Genomic DNA, 19,029 nt, shown 5'->3' with positions numbered 1-19,029 from the left:
CGGCTTGCCCCTCTGAGGGCGGGGGTACCTGAACCTGGGATATAGAGTATGTTTGGGGAGCGCGACTGTCTGTGCAGTGTCTATTTGTGTCTGTCTACATGTTGGGTGAGTGCCGAGTATTTGGTTGTGCATATGGGGTGGGAATGCACGTCTGTGTCCGCGTGTGCCTGTTCGTCTGTGTCTATATATCAGGTTGGGTCTTAGACTCAACCTCTCTGGGTACATCTCAGGCCCTCTAAAGTACGGAGACCTATCTCCCCTCACCACACTCCCTGCCGGTGGCTGATGCCCTCAGACGTTGTGTTGGTGGTCCTTGTTGCCTGGGGCTGGGCGCTCACGTATGTACCGGCTCACTCCTGGTGGCTGATTGGCGGGGCCGGGAGCCTGTGGCCCGGCTGGGCTCCTTATGGGGAGTGGGATGCCCTCAGGCCTCTGGGCCTGAAGCTCGGTCCTCTCTGGCACAGCTGGCCGCCAGCAGAGCTCGCGGGCACGCCACTGCAACCCCCTCTGGCCTCTGCTCCGTAGCTGCGGGGTGACCTCTCCTTTGGGGCTCTACTCAGCTCTTCCCAGGAGGGTGGCACGGTTCCCCGCCCTTTGGTGGTCCTCCTCGGGTCCTTGTACTCTGGGGCCTCTGGATACCTGGGGCCTGGATCTCCTCCATACCTGCTTCATACCCTGGTGGACGGGGCTATGGCTCCCCACACTCCCTAGCAGATCGTTACATGGAGAAACCTTTGGAATACAAGCATGCTGATGCACACAGGTGTACACACGGGTGTTCACAGACGCGGACTACAGCTTTCTTGGCTGTTGCCTCAAAGCACATTGTGCGCTGTCTATCTTGCGTGCTGCACAATATCGTTTATTATTTAGTATCTACTGTTATCTACTGCTAGCTAGTTTATTGTGATGGTGCTGTTTATTTTATTATGTTGTTCTTTGTTGTTTGCTTTCTCTTCTGTTTTTTTTATCTATACAGGTGATCCAGGTGTTTTGTTTGTTTTTCTTTTCTTTTTTTTCTTTTTTCTCTTTCTTCCCCCCTTCTCACCGTCTCTTCTCCCCTTTGGTTTTCTTTCTCACCCTCGCTTTCTTTCATTCTTTCTCCCTGTCCTATCCCCCAGTCATGTCTGTCCCATTTGTAGCAACTGAAAATAAAATAAATTCATAATTAGAATAGAATTAGAATAGAATAGAATTCAACTTTATTGTCATTGCACATGCACAGGTACAGGGCAACGAAATGCAGTTTGCATCAATCCAGAAGTGCTTTAGTGATATAGATTACAATAAAGGTCAATCAAATGGACCAATATGGCAAGGCCATGATGATCCACTTGGTAAAATAAATCCGCTTGGCATCTTTCTTGGCCTTAAGACAACAATTCTGATGGCTAAAGATCCAAACGGGACACAGAAAACAAACAAAAAAAAACAAAAAACAAAAAAAAGATGGCCAGTCTGCTCTAGTCTTCGCTAGTGTGGAGCACCCTTCCCCCTAACCCTGTTTCCCACGGACCCTGGCGACCCGGACCCGTTTCCCCTGCACGTTGTATATAGCCACTTGGTGATTGTGTTCACTGTGAATAAACGCACTGTTCTTCGCTTTTGTAAACCATATCAGATTGTCAGTCCAAAGAGGGAGAGAGGAAAGAGGGGAACGTGAGGAGAAAGTACAAGGTCAGGAAGAACCAGGTAAGAAAACAGACAGGGAACAGTGACAGGCAAAACAGAAACTGTTAAACTGACAAAGAGAAAAAAAAAACGTGATTTTACTCACACAATCTGGAAGTTGTGTCCTCCCTATATTAAAGCTGCAAAACAAAACAAACTGGGTTGAAACATTTTTGACCCTCTTTAACAACATTCCAACATAACATTTTAATTGATTGGAGAGATTAAAATTAATGATATATTTTTATGTGGTTCAACCACAATTCTACTAAAACCTCAGCCAGTAATAGTTAGGCCAACTTTTGGACTGTCCAGTTGTCTGTATGACTGCCGCAGTACGTAGATCACATTTGCACACTATCAGAAAGTGCCAAACGGTGCCCTGGTGGAGTGTGGAGCTGTAAAGAAAAGCAGAGTGCTCTGTTTATATTCTAAAAATGTTTTAAGCTTGTTTCAAAGATTCTGTACAGCAGCTTCAAATGTTTTCCAAAAGCACACATACACTTATCAGTGTTCCTCAAACTTTTTACAGTGTGTACCACCTGATAAAAATGTCAAGCTCTCCTAAGTACCACTATGAAAGCATGAAAGTCATAAATGTTACAATACAAAATTAGTATTATTAAATTAGTGAAATTAGTATCTGCAATAAAGATTTTTTCATACATTGTATACATTCTACCACAAGCAAAGTTGCCTCCATTTTTATAGTTTTTATTAATATTTTGTAATAATTTATTCTGTTTTGGGAGTGTTTATTTTATGCATCTGTATTATCTTATACATAGCAGGGTTTTAATAGTTTTGCAATTTTCATTAGTTTTTATTTTTATTTAGTTTTGACTTCAGATTTTCAATTTTATATCAGTTTTAATTAGTTTTTACCAATTGTTTGCTAGTTTAGTTTAATTTTTATTTTTTTGAAAATCCTTAGTTTCAGTTTAGTTTTGATTAGTTTCAGTTATAGTTTTAGTTGTGTTTGCAATAATTAAGTGTAACAAAATCCCAGTTTCATCATATCAGTCATTCTCTTCTGCTTATCCTTGGGTATGTTGCTATTCCAGCTACCATACCCTGCACCCTGGACAGGTCGTCTATCTGTTGCAGGGCTAACACGCAGAGACAGACAACTCACATTCCCACCTATGGGTTCTTTAAATAAATAAATAAATAAAGGCAGATGAACAACCATTGATACGAGGCAACTATAAAATGTATATCTTGGCCCCAATGAGACTATTAACTCTTGCAGAACCGGGTGTTCGTAATTTTGGTTCAAGTGAATTGATAAACTTTTTGAAGGCAATTGACTCACACAGTTATGTAGATATCCCCGTCCTGTTGTCTCGGGATGCATCACACCGCCTTGCCTGGGGTTAGCTTGTTTTCTGGGGACGAGGGTTGAGTGTGCTCCCTTACCTTCTCAAGGTAAGCTAGGTTAGCCTTCTTGTGTCAGCTTTTCAAGTGCACTTTAAGGTTCGTGGGATTTTTTTCCTTTTAGAAATGTCCCTCATAATTTATCTCTTTCCACTACAAGACACTTGCTTTATCCAAAACACAGTCATATTCAAAGCAATCCCAAACTGGACTCTGGCGCTTTCTCTCGACTTTTCCTGACATGATTCTGCGCGTGGACGGAACAGCGACACAGACGACTCGACTAACGTACTTGCCACCTGTTGGCATAATTAGACAGCAAGAAATAAATCTGGAAACTAAACTTCATTTTCACCCTTGACTATTGTATGACACACACACATCTACGAAAACTAGACACATTTTTGCTATAAATTCAATTATTTTAGTTAGTTTTGTGAACACTCATTACAGTTTTAGTTAGTTTTCCTTTTTTTGTTTTTATTTTTATTTCCGTTAACAAAAATGTTTTTTCACTTGTAGTTTTCCTTATTTCGTTAGTTTTCCTTAATGATAATAACCTTGCCAAGTTCTCCCCGGTTGCCAACCATACTACCCCTGTTCTCCTCACAGGAAAATGCCCTACGTCTAAGGCAAGTAGGGAGCGTTACCTCCGAGAAATGCGCTTCCTACCAGTCCAACAGGCGTTATTGAGTAATTTATAATACTTTGGAACAACAGTAAAACACCCAAAAAGTGTTAGACTGTAGTAGGTCCAACCTTATAACTAATAGGGGCTCTACCCCAAACAATAACCAAATTCCCTAATATACTAAAATCATTCAGCAGTTCAACTGCTTTAAATGAATGGTCCAACCGTATTAAATCCTCAGTACTGTCACAAGATTTTCACCAAAATCCAAACAGACATTTACCAGTAATTTCAGTGAGTAGACTTTTAATTTTCACAGCCCAATTTGACACACTTTGGAAATAATTCAACAGGTAGTGTCTTACCTCTTTAGATATACAAACTGCTCTTTTTGCAACCCCGAGCAAAACATTATTAAACTTTCACCTATAAATGATTCTCTCTAACTGAGTGTGTGTGTGTGTACGTGTGTGTGTGTCTACGTGTGTGTGTGTGTCTGTGTGCTAACCACAATTGCACCCTATTTCACCTCGCCGACTAGCTCCTGACCTCTCACCAGACAGAGAGACAGAAGCCACTCTCATATATGTAATAACCGAACTGAAACTATGTATATGTCATCTACTAAATAAATGTTTTAATCAAGAACCTCTACTAAAGGCATAATACAAGAATATGAACTTATAAACGATAATAAAAATGACCTGATATAAGTGTTTTGTAAGCATGTATTGCAATTCCTTCTATGTTCTAGTTTCCCTCAGCATGTATCACCTGGACAGTCACGCCAGTGAAGCTTAAGACCCTTAATGAACCGAACATCAACTCAAAATAAGCACAGATATGCAATATGTATGAAATAGTTATAACTTCATCTGGAATACAATGTTAATATGATAACAGTATGCATAAGCCTCTTAAGGCAATCTTAAAACTATCGGTTACATTGTTAAAGCAATGATTGTACTGCAGATTATATTGTTCTGGTAAAATACTTTTGTTCATTCACATGGTAGGATTTGTAAAGAATTTATTCGTAAATTAGGGTGGAAAATAAGTATTTGGTCACCTCAAACAAGGAAAATCTCTGGCTCTCACAGACCTGTAACATCTTCTGTAAGAAGCTTTTCTGTCCCCCACTCGTTACCTGTATGAATGGCACCTGTTTGAACTCATCATCTGTATAAAAGACACCTGTCCACAGCCTCAAACAGTCAGACTCCAAACTCCGCCATGGCCAAGACCAAAGAGCTTTTGAAGGACACCAGGAAAAGTATTGTAGACCTGCCCCAGACTGGGAAGAGTGAATCTACAATAGGCAAGCAGCTTGGTGTGAAAAAATCAACTGTGGGAGCAACCATCAGAAAATGGAAGACATACAAGACCACTGATAATCTCCCTTGATCTGGGGCTCCACGCAAGATCTGATCCCGTGGGGTCAAAATGATCATGAGAACGGTGAGCAAAGATCCCAGAACCACACGGGGGGACCTGGTGAATGACCTGCAGAGAGCTGGGACCAAAGTAACAAAGGTCACCATCAGTAACACACTACAACGGCAGGGAATCAAATCCCACAGTGCCAGACGTGTTCCGCAGCTGAAGCCAGTGCATGTCCAGGCCCGTCTGAAGTTTGCCAGAGAGCACATGGATGATACAGCAGAGGATTGGGAGAATGTCATGTGGTCAGATGAAACCAAAGTAGAACTTTTTGGTATAAACTCAACTCGTCGTGTTTGGAGGAAGAAGAATACTGAGTTGCATCCCAAGAACACCATACCTGCTGTGAAGCATGGGGGTGGAAACATCATGCTATGGGGCTGTTTTTCTGCCAAGGGGACAGGACGACTGATCCGTGTTAAGGACAGAATGAATGGGGCCATGTATCGTGAGATTTTGAGCCAAAACCTCCTTCCATCAGTGAGAACTTTGAAGATGAAACGAGGCTGGGTCTTCCAACATGACAATGATCCAAAACACACCGCCCGGGCAACAAAGGAGTGGCTCCGTAAGAAGCATTTGAAAGTCCTGGAGTGGCCTAGCCAGTCTCCAGACCTCAACCCCATAGAAAATCTGTGGCGGGAGTTGAAAGTCCGTGTTGCTCGGCGACAGCCCCAAAACATCACTGCTCTCGAGAAGATCTGCATGGAGGAATGGGCCAAAATACCAGCTACTGTGTGTGCAAACCTGGTAAAGACCTATAGTAAACGTTTGACCTCTGTTATTGCCAACAAAGGTTATGTTACAAAGTATTGAGTTGTATTTTTGTTATTGACCAAATAGTTATTTTCCACCCTGAGTTACGAATAAATTCTTTACAAATCCTACCATGTGGATTCATGGATTTTTTTTCACATTCTGTCTCTCACAGTTGAAGTGTACCTCTGGTGCAAATTACTGACCTCTGTCATCATTTTAGGTGGGGGAACTTGCACAATTGGTGGCTGACTAAATACTTTTTTGCCCCACTGTATGATGGTTCTTTAAAGAACCATGAAGACATCTGAAGAACCATTTAAGAACCATAATTTTTCTGAGTGTAGAGTAGTAGTAGTATTAAAACACTCAATTCAATGGAAGAGGTGATCATCACTTTTATATGTTCAAGTGCATGTGTGGAGAATATAATAAGGCCTTGAGGCAATGAGATGTAAAACACAATATTTATGAGTGTTTTAAGTTGTAAACTGGTCAGATTTGAACATGACAGGAAGGCTAGACACGCCATGGCAAAAAGACGGACAAAAGTAATGAAGGCACAATAAAGGAAGTAATACTAAATACAAGACACAAAATGTAAAAGACCACATAACCCCCCCCCCCCAAAAAAAAAAAACAAAAAACAAAAAACAAAAAAAATAATAATAGAGATGCATTAACAAAGACTTGACAAGATACAAGAGGATAGGAAGGCTAGACTTAAACCCAAGGAATTCAAAATATGGACAAGAAACACTAAAAGAAAATCAGATTACAATGGTAGCGAAAACAAAACCCTAAACACAGAAGATTTACAATAATGGGGAAAAATCAGCAAGGAACAAAAGTAACCAATAAACAAACTAGTGCAAAACCCAAAACTCTGGGTCAAAGACCCAGGGCCATGGCCTGGGTCTTTAAAGCCTTTAAATTTCCAGCATTATGGTCCAGTCAGTCATATCATACACTAATCTATTTATAGCAGCTGTCAATTGGAATTCTCATATCCCATCCCATGTTCATAAATTCTTGTTCTATGTCATCATCATATAGTTTTAAACATAAAAAAACAGTAAAAAAAAATTAAATAATCTTTTTAATGTGTTTATTACCATTTTTTGGAGCGAAGACTTTTTTTTTCTTTTCTTTTCTTCTGACCCTGTGTTTGGAAATGTGTAGCCAATTAGATTATGGCATGAAAATCTCAAAATATACACTTAAAACCAAATCAAGGAAAACAAAATATTTTTTTTAAAATCTCGAGAACACAATAGAAGAATATTTAGAAAATTTTGACACGTCTCTGGAGCTGCATCAGATATAGGGTTTTTTGGCTTTAGATTTGACTTTACTATCATCAGTATAATCAAATCAAACCCATCTATACTGCTATACATGATCTGTCCATTCTCATAGACATGCTCTGTGTCCATTTTTTAACCCATGTTTCGAAAATGCAACTATATATCAATAAATGTCCGCTCTTAAAATTTACTTATTAGATTTTTTTTTGTCTCGTCTCGTTAATTACTCCCAACTGTGTCCCCCACCTGTGTGTAATCTTCCTGTGTTTCTCTGAGTGTATTTAAGTCTTCTGTCATTGTAGTTGCTTGTCCGTCTGTGTATCCACCATGTCTCACTCGTGTGTTTTCCCTGCTGTCAACCATCGTCTGCCTCAGCTTGCTCTCATTCTTGTTCAGGTTCGTGTCCAGTAGTTAGTTTGTTCCCAGTATAGTTTAGTCCTTCCTCCGTTTGCCATTTGTCCATTTTTATTTTGTGTTTAACCCTTTAAGACCTACCATAGAACCAAGTCCGCCAGAGCTTATATTATATTTTTACATGCTGTGGAGCCATTTTTGGGAGCATTTCAAGTTGCTATACATCAATACAACCATTATAGCCCAGATTTTAATAATATGTATTCATTAAGTGCATAGTAATTACATAAATTGCAAAAAAGTGCAATAAACTACAAAAAAATTGAAAATCGTTTTTGCTTTTTTAACATATATTTGTAGTTAGAGAAATTTAAGAGGCGTATCCCTCAAAACTGTAAATACAAAAAAGTTGCACAAAATAGTTTCCCACCACAGGAAATTTATTTTGAGTGTCTTCATAGTTTTATTTTTGAAATACACCAATTTTTATACACTGCAGGAAAAACGAAAATAAATATTATACTGCAAATTTGCAAAAAAGCAGCATATGCATCAAAATAAACTATTTCCAGCAGTGCAATATGAGTCCTAAGCATCCCAGAAACGACACAGAAAGTCATAAAGTCAAAGATAACTTTTAAAAAGACGGGTATAGGCCCTGAGGCCCTGATAGTAAAAAAGACTACATTTCCGCGAAAATGACGTCACTTCCGGTTTCGGGGAGGTAATGGCGGAAATGCAAAAGTTCGCGCTGACGTCTATTCCAACGTAGGAAGTGTTATGACCAGCTGATTGGATCGGTAAAGCGTGTTTCTGGAATATTATGTTTTTGTTCCTGCAAGCGCTTTTTATGCAGTTTTTGCAAAGCTTTATGTGGAAGGAAACCGTGACCTAGGACAAGCTGATGGCATAAGATGTAAGTACAACTCCTCCGGTTTCATATGCAAAAAAATTTTTTGCGCTAGCTTACGTGGTTGCAGTGCTACTGGGATTTAAAAATAGTTACGCAAAACAGAGCGTGCCCACTCCGATCAGCTGTAAAGGGTTAATAAACCACCTTCACACCTTTACAAGTGCCTGCATTTGGATCCTCCTTTATCAATTAATCAATCAATCAATCAATCAATCAATCAATCAATCAAAGCTTTATTCGCTACATGCAGGTTGCCCTGCAGTGAAATGGGACCCCCGACCTTACACACACAACACAGACATTACATGGGGATACAAGTCGGAGATCGGTAGCGTTACAGAAAAAACACTGAAATATACACTACAGTGGGTAAGTACAAGAGGAAATTACTTCCACACGGCTCATCTCACTCGCCGTGACAGTCACAGGTTAAGTGAAACTAAACACAATGACAAAGAAGACAAGACTCCTTCAAAATAAACGAGGAAACATGGAGATATAGACATGACAACACAAGTTTGACAGACTAGACTAGACAAGAAACCAAACACAAAAACCAAGGAGACAGATGATAAATGATGGCTAACCTAAAGCTCAGCTTAACCCTAAATACGAATAAAACATGAACTAATAATCACAAACCTAACATAAGAAACTCAATAATAGAGAAATAAATTCAAAATGCTGGCACTGCATGTGAGAGACCCAGCCAATGACAATTGTGAATATAAATTACATAGCAGTGAACTTTAAATTGAACTTAGAGCCAAGTTTTAGAATGATATATTTCCTGAATATTTTTTTAAATATTTGTAGTGAAACAATAAATCATAGAATATCTTATTGTTAAAATCAATCAATTAGATGTGTATCTAAATTTAAATTAGAAAAGATATTCAAATTGGGTAATGGTTCACAAGAGGAAAACAGAGATATGATCATATTGCTATATCCATAGTTCATAGAACATACAGACTTAATTAAAGGCTACTAGGTAAGGGCGTGATCTTTTGAAAAGTTATACCAAAACTAGTGGGTGTGATAAGCTATAAAAATGAGTGAGAACACAAGCTTGCTATATAGAAACACCTGACATCAAGCAGGGATGGAGAAAGCGGTGGCTTTCATTGGTCTGGTATTGGCTGTATGTTTGTTTCACCTGAACTCAGCTGCTGCCTTGGGTGTTTCTCTAAATGATTTGTATCAGAGGACTCCACTTACAGGGGCTCTAGCTGGTACTGTGGTTTCATCTGTGAATTGTAAGCCGCAGGGTAGCACTCGTCTACCTGTATTCTCAATGGATGGAGACTTCACTATTGGTGGTATTTTTTCTATTCACAACTATGTGCACACAGTTAACAATAACTACACCACCATGCCTGAGCCAGTAAGATGCAGTGGGAGGTCAGTAAGAGAGAGAAATTGGTGCTAAAAGGATGCTGCATTGCTTTTGTACTGGGCTGAAAATTCTTTGCTTTTATTTTAGTATATGTAAAAATACTGAGTAATCCATAGACATTCTGCTTATTGTTTTAAAAACTGAAATTATATAGTGTGTTAAGCAATTGCTTTATAAATGTGTTACTTAATATTTTTATATAAAAAATAATTTGACTTCCTCTTTGTATTTTACATTAGTTTCTCATAATAAATGGCTCAGGGTTACCCTGTCATGCCTTTAATCAAAAGATATATTACAGTGATCATCTGACCATAGTCCAAAAAAGCCTGTTTGTTAGGGTGATTTCTTGAAATTTAAGTTTTTGTAGGCTAAATTCTAACAGTAACATAATTGTGTGTCTCCAGCATGGAATCTCGAGAGCTGCGATTCTCACGTGCAATGATCTTTGCCATTGAACAGATTAACAACAGCACAGACCTGCTACCTGGAATCAAACTGGGGTATCAGATCTATGATTCATGTGCATCAGTGCTTGTGACGGTGCATGTGGCATTTCAGTTTTTAAATAGCTTGGACCCTGTGTTTTACATTGGCAACAACTGCTCCCAATCTGGTATGGTGATGGCTGTTGTTGGTGAGTCTGGGTCTACACCATCCATCAGCTTGTCACGAGTCATCAGTTCCTTTAAGGTTCCTCAGGTAAATATTTGAATTTCTGGAAACTTTAGATTGGAAATATGGATGTGAATTATTTTTGATTGTGCTGTCATTGAAAGAGTTTTGTTTCCTCTTTTGCTTTAGGTTAGCCACTTTGCCACATGTGCATGCTTGTCTGACAAGCAGCAGTACCCGAATTTTTTCAGAACAATTCCCAGTGATAAGTTCCAAGCTGGTGCACTAGCCAAGATGGTAAAACACTTTGGCTGGACTTGGATAGGTGCTGTTCGATCAGATTCGGATTATGGAAATAATGGGATGGCATCTTTTCTAGAAGCAGCACAGAAAGAGGGGATCTGTGTGGAATACTCTGTATCTTTCTATCGGACTCACCCACATAGCAGGATCCAGAGAGTAGCAGATGTTATTCGCAGGTTTCCACATTAATATTAACTGTGTGGAGATTAGTTTACATTCTTATAAATAAATGTTTTGTGGTGACATATTCCACAGTAAGTTATTGAGATTGATACTTTGCATTTTACACAGTTAAAAACAAAAAAGCTTCTAATGTGTTATGTTGTCTCTCAAGGTCTACAGCTATGGTTATTGTGGCATTTGCAGCTATAGGGGATATGGCAATCCTGTTGGAGGAGCTTTCACGTAATCCTTCCCCACCGCGCCAGTGGATAGGCAGTGAGGCATGGGTAACCAGCCCAGAATTAATGAGGTACAGTTTCTGTGCTGGGGCCATTGGATTTGGGATTCAGAAGTCTTTAATCCCAGGTCTCAGAGATTTCCTGCTAAATCTGTCTCCCTCTCAAGTAGCAGCATCTGCATTGCTTACAGAGTTCTGGGAGGATGCATTCAACTGCACACTGAAAAAAAGTAATAAAGTGTTCTTAGTTTTAAAATTACTCTGACAAACTCATGGTGTTATAAAGTCTGCTGCTGCTTCATGAGCAAATCCATTTCCACAAAATAATGAAATATGAATTTGAAAAAGGATGCATCAGTGAAAATAATCTCACTTGATATAAAGACTTTTAGGTCAAGTTCAAGTATTTTAGTTCCAATGTTTTTTTTAACCCTTTGTCAAATCTGATTGTGAATGTTAAGATAATTGGTTAAATGTATCAGAGAGAAGGCATCTAATATTTTTCATTCAATGGTGAAATCATCTGCCCTGTCTTTCTGTATCTGTAGGTGCTGCTGCTACAAAGAATAACGTGTGTGATGGAAAAGAAGACATACTGAATCTCCAAAGCCCATATACTGACACGTCTCAGCTTAGAATTACTAACATGGTGTACAAGGCCGTGTATGCAATAGCACATGCCATTCATAATGCAGTGTGTCAGAGAAAAAACGTCACATCTCAGTGTGACAAACTGACCAGGTTAGAGTCCAAACAGGTCAGTCAAAAATCAGTTCCGGTGACTTCATTACCCATAGTAAAATGCTAATGTAAATTAATTATTAATAGTAAAAGTAAAAATTATTACAGAGTATTGTTTTCTTTTTTCCCTCTCCCCTCTCATCCTGTCTTAACTGATCCTTTCAGGTTTTAAATCAGCTGAAAACAGTGCATTTTTCTCAAAACGGGAATGACATGTCATTTAATGATAATGGGGATCCTGTAGCAATTTATGAGCTGGTTAACTGGCAAAAAAGTAAAAGTGGAGATGTTAAAATGGTATCTGTAGGGCTGTATGATGCATCACTGCCAGTGGGCCAAGAGTTCCGGATCAATAGAAACATAACCTGGATGGAGGGTACCACAAAAGTAATGACAATCTGAATGAAACTTTAAAGAATGGAATTATTACAGCTCTGTAATAATTACATCTATTCTGCTGTTTTCATGTCTTTTACAGGTGCCGGTGTCAGTGTGCAGTGCCAGTTGTCCTCCAGGAACTCGTAAAATGCTGCAGAAAGGAAAACCCATCTGCTGCTATGATTGTATACCATGTCCTGAGGGCGAGATTAGTAATACTACAGGTAGAAAAGAATTATTTCCATATTTCCTAAAATGCCTTTATGGCAAATGTCTGTAACACTGAATATTTTGCAAGAAGCCCTCTCTGATTTTCTTTATTCTTTCCATTTAGATTCTTCTGATTGTTTACCATGTCACAAAGAGTTCTGGCCTAACAAAAAGAGAGACACTTGTATCCCTAAGCCTGTAGAATTTCTTTCATTTCAAGACATCCTAGGGATTATCCTGGCTACATTTTCAGTTCTTGGTGCTTGTCTGGCCATCATAACTGGGGCTGTATTCTTTTATCACAGGACATCTCCAATTGTCAGGGCCAACAACTCTGAGCTGAGCTTCCTGCTGCTCATCTCACTGACTCTGTGTTTCTTATGTTCATTAACTTTCATTGGAGCACCATCTGATTGGTCCTGCATGCTGCGTCACACTGCGTTTGGCATCACCTTTGTACTCTGTATCTCCTGCGTACTTGGGAAAACTATAGTGGTTTTAATGGCTTTTAAAGCTACACTTCCAGGTAGCAATGTGATGAAATGGTTTGGTCCTCCACAACAAAGAATGACTGTTGTGTCTTTCACCTTTATTCAAGTTTTAATATGTACTATTTGGTTGGTACTTAGCCCTCCATTCCCAATTAAAAATCTAACCACATACAAGGAGAAAATCATACTGGAATGCGATTTAGGCTCCCCTGTTGGCTTCTGGGCTGTTCTCGGCTACATAGGCCTACTTGCCTCCTTTTGTTTTGTTTTAGCTGTCTTAGCCCGCAAATTACCTGATAATTTCAATGAAGCCAAATTCATCACTTTCAGCATGCTGATATTCTGTGCAGTGTGGATCACCTTTATCCCAGCATATGTCAGCTCTCCTGGGAAATTCACTGTAGTTGTGGAGATTTTTGCCATTCTGGCCTCTAGCTTTGGACTAATAATGTGTATATTTGCTCCCAAGTGTTTTATCATTTTGTTTAAGCCTGAGAAGAACACCAAGAAAAATTTGATGAACAAAAACCAATCATAGTATATCCTTGTTTCAAAAATGGTTACTATTGCAAGCAGACATTTCACAGTTTACATAATAGTACATAATAAAATTCTTTAGTTTTAGTTGTTATTTAAATTAAATAATTATAATTCTTTCTGTGAATAATTTCTTAATATACATATAATGTTATTCAATTATACATTATTTATACCTGTATTTCTTAATGTAAAAATAATTATTCCAAAGTTAAGAATCTAAATAAATTCATGATCCCATGTAAACATGATTTTGTCCAGAGTTTTTTCTCAGTGGTTAGATACCATTGCTTACAATATTTCCATTTGTATCAAAAGCTAAGGGAAAAATTACCAGCATAAATGTAATTTGAAATGAGTAAAGTTTGCCATGTTATATGTTTATGCTTGGAATTTAATTAAAATGAATTCATTGGTTGCCACTGGGAAACCCTGTGTTTGCATGTGGATGCTACTTTGAAATTTACCACACATCTAAATGTTGCACAAGCAAGCGCACGGCTGTAGCTTCCCAAAGCAAAGCAGTACCTACCACAAATTCACCTACCAGAAAATTGCATAGCAACATTTACAAAACAAAAGACTGCCATGGCATTAAACCAATCTCTAAATCAGTGTTCACTCAAGCACAGCATATAGTTAGGGTATTAACCAGGGTTTAAAATATAGTGAGTTCCAGAGGCAGAGGTATAGCTATGTTTGTTTAAGTGCTGGAGTACATTGGTCATGCACAAACCCAAAATGCATGTATATGTTGAAGTTATTTGTTTCTAAGGCTACTTAACCACAGTGGTAGGTGTACATATGTCATTTAAACATAAATGAGGAAAAGTGATCGAAAGTTAGACTGCGTTTGAATTTGTCACTGTGGTAAGGTCGAAGTACAGTTCAGTCCTCTGCTGTATAGATACAGAAAAGGGTTGGTTTATTTCAAAGTATTTCATATAAACATGAAATCTTTGTTACTGTTTATCTGTGCTGTGTGTCAAACAACAGAAACATTTTGTAGTACCATTATATAGCAAATACTGACCCATCACTGTTTGTTTGCTTTTGTTTGTTTGTTTCATTGTTTTTGGTTTGTTTCTTTGTTTGCATTCAATGAAATATGACAGGAATTTAATTGAAATGTGAACAAAAAAAGGGACATTTTTAACAAAAACAGGGAAATTGTTTTATGTCAAATAATACTTGTTTTAGATTTCTTAATTATTTTATAATTAAGAAATTATTTATTAGTATAAATTATTATACTAATAATTTAGTATAGAATAGAATAGAATAGAATAGTCCTTGTCCAACGGGGGAAGTTTGGTTGTAACATCACAAAAAACCACATCTAGAAACAGAATAGGACACAGAACATAGAACGAAAACACACAAAGTAAACATATTTACATCATGGACAATAGTTACCAAAACAGTACTGTACAGTTATTAAAATTAAAGTACAGATAAGTGGTAAACCCAGGTTGTAGTGTGCAAACAGAGTAGGATACTGAAAGATGTTTAAATAGTTAAGAATAATTAGAAAAGTACAGATTGTGTATTGTCCCTGTGCGTTAAAAAGTAGACATTTCACTTCCAATAAGTTAGTATATATAAACTGAGAAAAGTAATTTGCAAGTTCTAACAGTTGTAGTTGTTCGATTGATTAGTGCAAAGTACAGCGCTGATGTAAACATGTTTGTTGGGAGCAGTTTTGATTGTACAGTCTGACAGCTGCAGGGTGGAAGGACCTGTGGAAATGCTCCTTCATGCATTAACCCTTTAAAGCCGGTTGGAGCGGCACGCTCTGTTTTGCGGAACTATTTTTAAATCCTGGTAGAACCGGAACCACATAAGCTAGTGCAATAATTTTTTTTGCATATGAAACCAAATGAGTTGTACTTACATCTTATGCCATCAGCTTGTCCTAGTTCATGGTTTCCTTCCACATAAAGCTTTGCAAAAATTGCATAAAAAGCTCTTGCAGGAACAAAAACATAATATTCCAGAAACACACTTTGCTGATCCAATCAGCTGTTCGGAACACTTCCTACATTGAAATAGACATCAGTGTGAACTATCGCATGTCCGCCATTACCTCCCTGAAACCGGAGGTGACGTCATTTTTGTGGAAAATGTCGTTTTTTACTTGTAGGCCTTATAAGCCTTTACTGGTGTTTTTAAAAGTCATGTTTGATTTTATGCTTTTCTGAATAGTTTCTGGGATGCTTAGAACTCAAATTGCACTGCTCTAAATAGTTTATTTTTATGCCGATGCTGTTTTCTCTGCAAATTTACATTATAGGATTGTTTTTTCTGCAGTATATAAAAATTGGTGTATCTCAAAAATAAAACTATAAAGACACTCAAAATAAATTTCCTGTTGTTGTAAACTGTTTTTTGCAACTTTTTTGTATTTAAAGTTTTGAGGGATAAACCTCTTAAATTTCTGTAAGTAGAAACATATGTAGAAAAAAGCAAAGACGATTTTCAAATTTTTTGTAGTTTATTGCACTTTTTTGCAATTTATGTAGTTACTATGGACTTAATGCATACATATTATTAAAATTTGGGCTATAATGGTTGTATAGCAACTTGAAATGCTCCCAAAAATGGCTCCACAGCATGTAAAAATATAAAGTAAGCTCTGGCGGACTTGGTTCTATGGTAGGTCTTAAAGGGTTAATGTCTGTATCTTGAAATCCCACAAGATCTTATGGGCGTGTCTCATTTGAATGCAGCACTACGGACAATACCTACCGTCACCATTACCATTACGTCACGGCAGCAGTGATCAATGAGTTATAAGTTGAACAGCTACAAGGAGCAGTACCCTCAATGGAGAAGGAGATTAGAGTCTAAGATCAAGGTAGCATGGAGAGAGGTTAGCCAGCTATTGGAGCTGCAGAAAGGTGCGACAAAGAAGGTGCATAAGAAGTACAGCAAGCTGTCCAGGTATGGACAGCTTGCTTGTCCAGGTATGGACTTGGAAACTACCAAGCAAGACACCCCCTAGGGTGGTGGAAAATGACAATGCTAAGGGTCCTGTAAGAAGTCCTGTGGGACTTCCAGATACAGATGAACAAAATGGTGGTGACTAAGCAACTGGACGTAGAGGTGGTATACAAACAGAAGAAAACGGTCGTAGTGATAGATGTACCAGTTCTGAATGATACACAGCAAATCCAGCATGTCCAAATTAACACTGTCGGATTTGATTTCAACACTATTAAAGTGTCTATATGGGTCCACACCAGAGAGTGTTAATTTAACTCTTTTTGGAGAGTTGGTACGTTAACTCTGATTTAGTGTTAAACACCAAATCTGTCTGGAGTTGATAATTTAACACTTGGTGTTAAGAGTTTATATATTAACTCTCAAAGAGTATTTTAGTTTAACTACGTAAGAGTTATCTTCTAATTCATTCTAAAAAGCGGGAATTTTACTGTTCTGAACTTCTAGAAATTTCTTTTGGAAATAAACATTTACTAAAAAGACGCAATGGTTTTTGAAAAACATTTATTCTGAACTGTGCACCACAATTTCAAAACATTTTCTGAAAGATGTAACAGTGTACATGTTCTCACTTTCATTAGAATTTTGTTTATCAAAAGGTCTGACATGGTAAATGCAAATAACAGCATTCTCATCACTTATTTCTTCAATACAATATGCATGTCCTTCATTCATCCCTTTGTGGAACTTCAACGCACTTCTGCTCTCCCCCATATTCCATCTTCACAAGCATATCCTGTGCGGAGATTGAATAAAAATTAGTTGACACTAATTAATGGCACAAATAATCCAGTAAACAATTGCAGCACAGTAAAAAAAAAAAGGAATCCTTTTTGAGCCATTACTTGTGTAAAGTATTTTCCCAAAAGACAAAGACACAGGCAACAGGTAATACTGAACTAAATGTAAAACCTCAACCTTTTTAATTTTTACCTAAACCGTGTGCACAAAACTCTGGAGGGATCTATGCTAACGTAGAACCCAGTCAGGACGCCTGCTACTGCTGTTTGCTCGTGTTTTTTTTTTTTATGGGAGATCATTTTCAGGCTTCAAGTAGCACCATTATACCAACATTTCACATTCTACACATTGTTTTAGGTGTATTTGACCAAAAGTTTGACTGAAAATTCACATGCAAGCTTTTTTTCAAGGCTGTGGTATTTGCCCGCAAACAATACCTTTCAGCTAGCTAAAACAGAATATTATGCTATCAGCGAGCAACATGGCTAATGCCTTTCACACAGCTTTGTCTCAACTCCAAAGAGCCACAGAAGTAAAAGCTCATAATAATAATTGAAACAATCTTTGAAAAAATGACTTACCAAGCATGGCAAACAACTCAAATATGTAGAGCAAAATGTTCTGAAACGGCTTCACTTCAGCTTCGATTGGAGCCGTGCTGGGGCCGGAGTCTGTGAATTTACTCTGTTGGTGTCATAGCCCCTGTAGGAGTTCAGAGTTAAGAGGTCAAGAGTTAATGTTTCCATTGTAACACCTCCAGATTTGACATAGAAGCACTCATTTTTAACACTCTATTTTAACTACTATCATTTTACACCTCAGAGTTACATTAAAAGAATGTGACTCTGCTTAGAGTAAAATTAACTCTACTTTTGCAAGAAGACTATTAACACCAAAACATTTAACACTTTTGAATTTGCTGTGTAGCAACATCAGGAAGAAGCAGCACAAGAAGCTTGAGAAGACAGAAGTCCTAAACACAAACTTAGCAACGGAGCATATGTTGTACAGTGTAGCAAGGAATGCTCAGCCCTCTACATTAAATGCATGGCACAACATAGAAGAGCCACGTCAACAGGACAAGACTGGGATGTCATCTGCATCTTAAAGACAAAGGTCACTCTTTCGAGGATGCCAATCTTCACATTTTGGACAGAGAAGACAGATGGTTTGAAAGAGGAGTGAAAGAAGCCATCTATGTCTACTGTAAACGACTATCTTTGAACAGAGGCAGTGGTTTACGGCATGCACTGTTTGCCATCTTTAATCCATTTTCGAGATTCCCTCCCAGACGCCTTAACGTCCTTTGGACATCAGGAAATCACATGGTAGGGTGGGGCTAGGTTTCACAGTGGGTTCACCCGAAACCTTGGCTGATTGTGATCCACACCCATTTTCACACCTTGGCTCGTGTGATTATGTAGAGGATCAACATGGGGTTCATGTCCATCTTTGGGGACACTCCCATAGGGCACGTCCCCTTAGACCTGAAGAAGCTTCTTGGATGAGAAGTGAAATGTCTTAAAGCAACTTAAAGAAGTCCAGACGCTTTTCTTTCCAAGCTCCTAGACTACAATGACCTGGACAGAGAACCTTCACAGACATACTAACATATTTGGGGGTTTGATGGGGGACATGGTTTTGTTCACTTTACTATAACCAGAACTGAGACTATAGCCAGGATCACATTAAATTAATATTAAATGTATATTGTATCATCGAGAATTTAAAACATGTTTTTTTTTGCATATTACAAACAAAG

General features: G+C 38.3%; 1 protein-coding gene across 1 annotated transcript; it reads left to right on the top strand.

The window, feature by feature from the left end:
* The first annotated feature begins 9,809 nt into the window (after positions 1-9,809).
* LOC101486753 (extracellular calcium-sensing receptor-like) lies at positions 9,810-13,626 on the top strand. Its single transcript, XM_004544023.6, has 8 exons — positions 9,810-9,853; positions 10,256-10,550; positions 10,653-10,942; positions 11,101-11,396; positions 11,715-11,923; positions 12,073-12,294; positions 12,386-12,509; positions 12,620-13,626. The coding sequence occupies exons 1-8, from the start codon at positions 9,825-9,827 to the stop codon at positions 13,522-13,524; spliced, it is 2,370 nt and encodes a 789-aa protein (XP_004544080.3). The 5' UTR covers positions 9,810-9,824; the 3' UTR covers positions 13,525-13,626.
* Positions 13,627-19,029: the final 5,403 nt, after the last annotated feature.

This window comes from Maylandia zebra, linkage group LG14 (genome assembly GCF_041146795.1).
Source record: "Maylandia zebra isolate NMK-2024a linkage group LG14, Mzebra_GT3a, whole genome shotgun sequence".
Classification (NCBI taxonomy): domain Eukaryota; kingdom Metazoa; phylum Chordata; class Actinopteri; order Cichliformes; family Cichlidae; genus Maylandia; species Maylandia zebra.
The sequence above is the reverse complement of the archived record's forward strand: the minus strand, read 5'-3'. Positions and strand labels throughout refer to the sequence as shown.

Bases quoted from the DNA above. Each gene is read 5' to 3' on its own strand.
- LOC101486753 (XM_004544023.6), top strand. From the start codon at position 9,825: ATGCCTGAGCCAGTAAGATGCAGTGGGAG. The intron at 10,943-11,100 runs GTTTCCACATTA...TTGTCTCTCAAG, and splicing joins GTAGCAGATGTTATTCGCAG to GTCTACAGCTATGGTTATTG. The intron at 12,295-12,385 runs GTAATGACAATC...TGTCTTTTACAG, and splicing joins GGATGGAGGGTACCACAAAA to GTGCCGGTGTCAGTGTGCAG.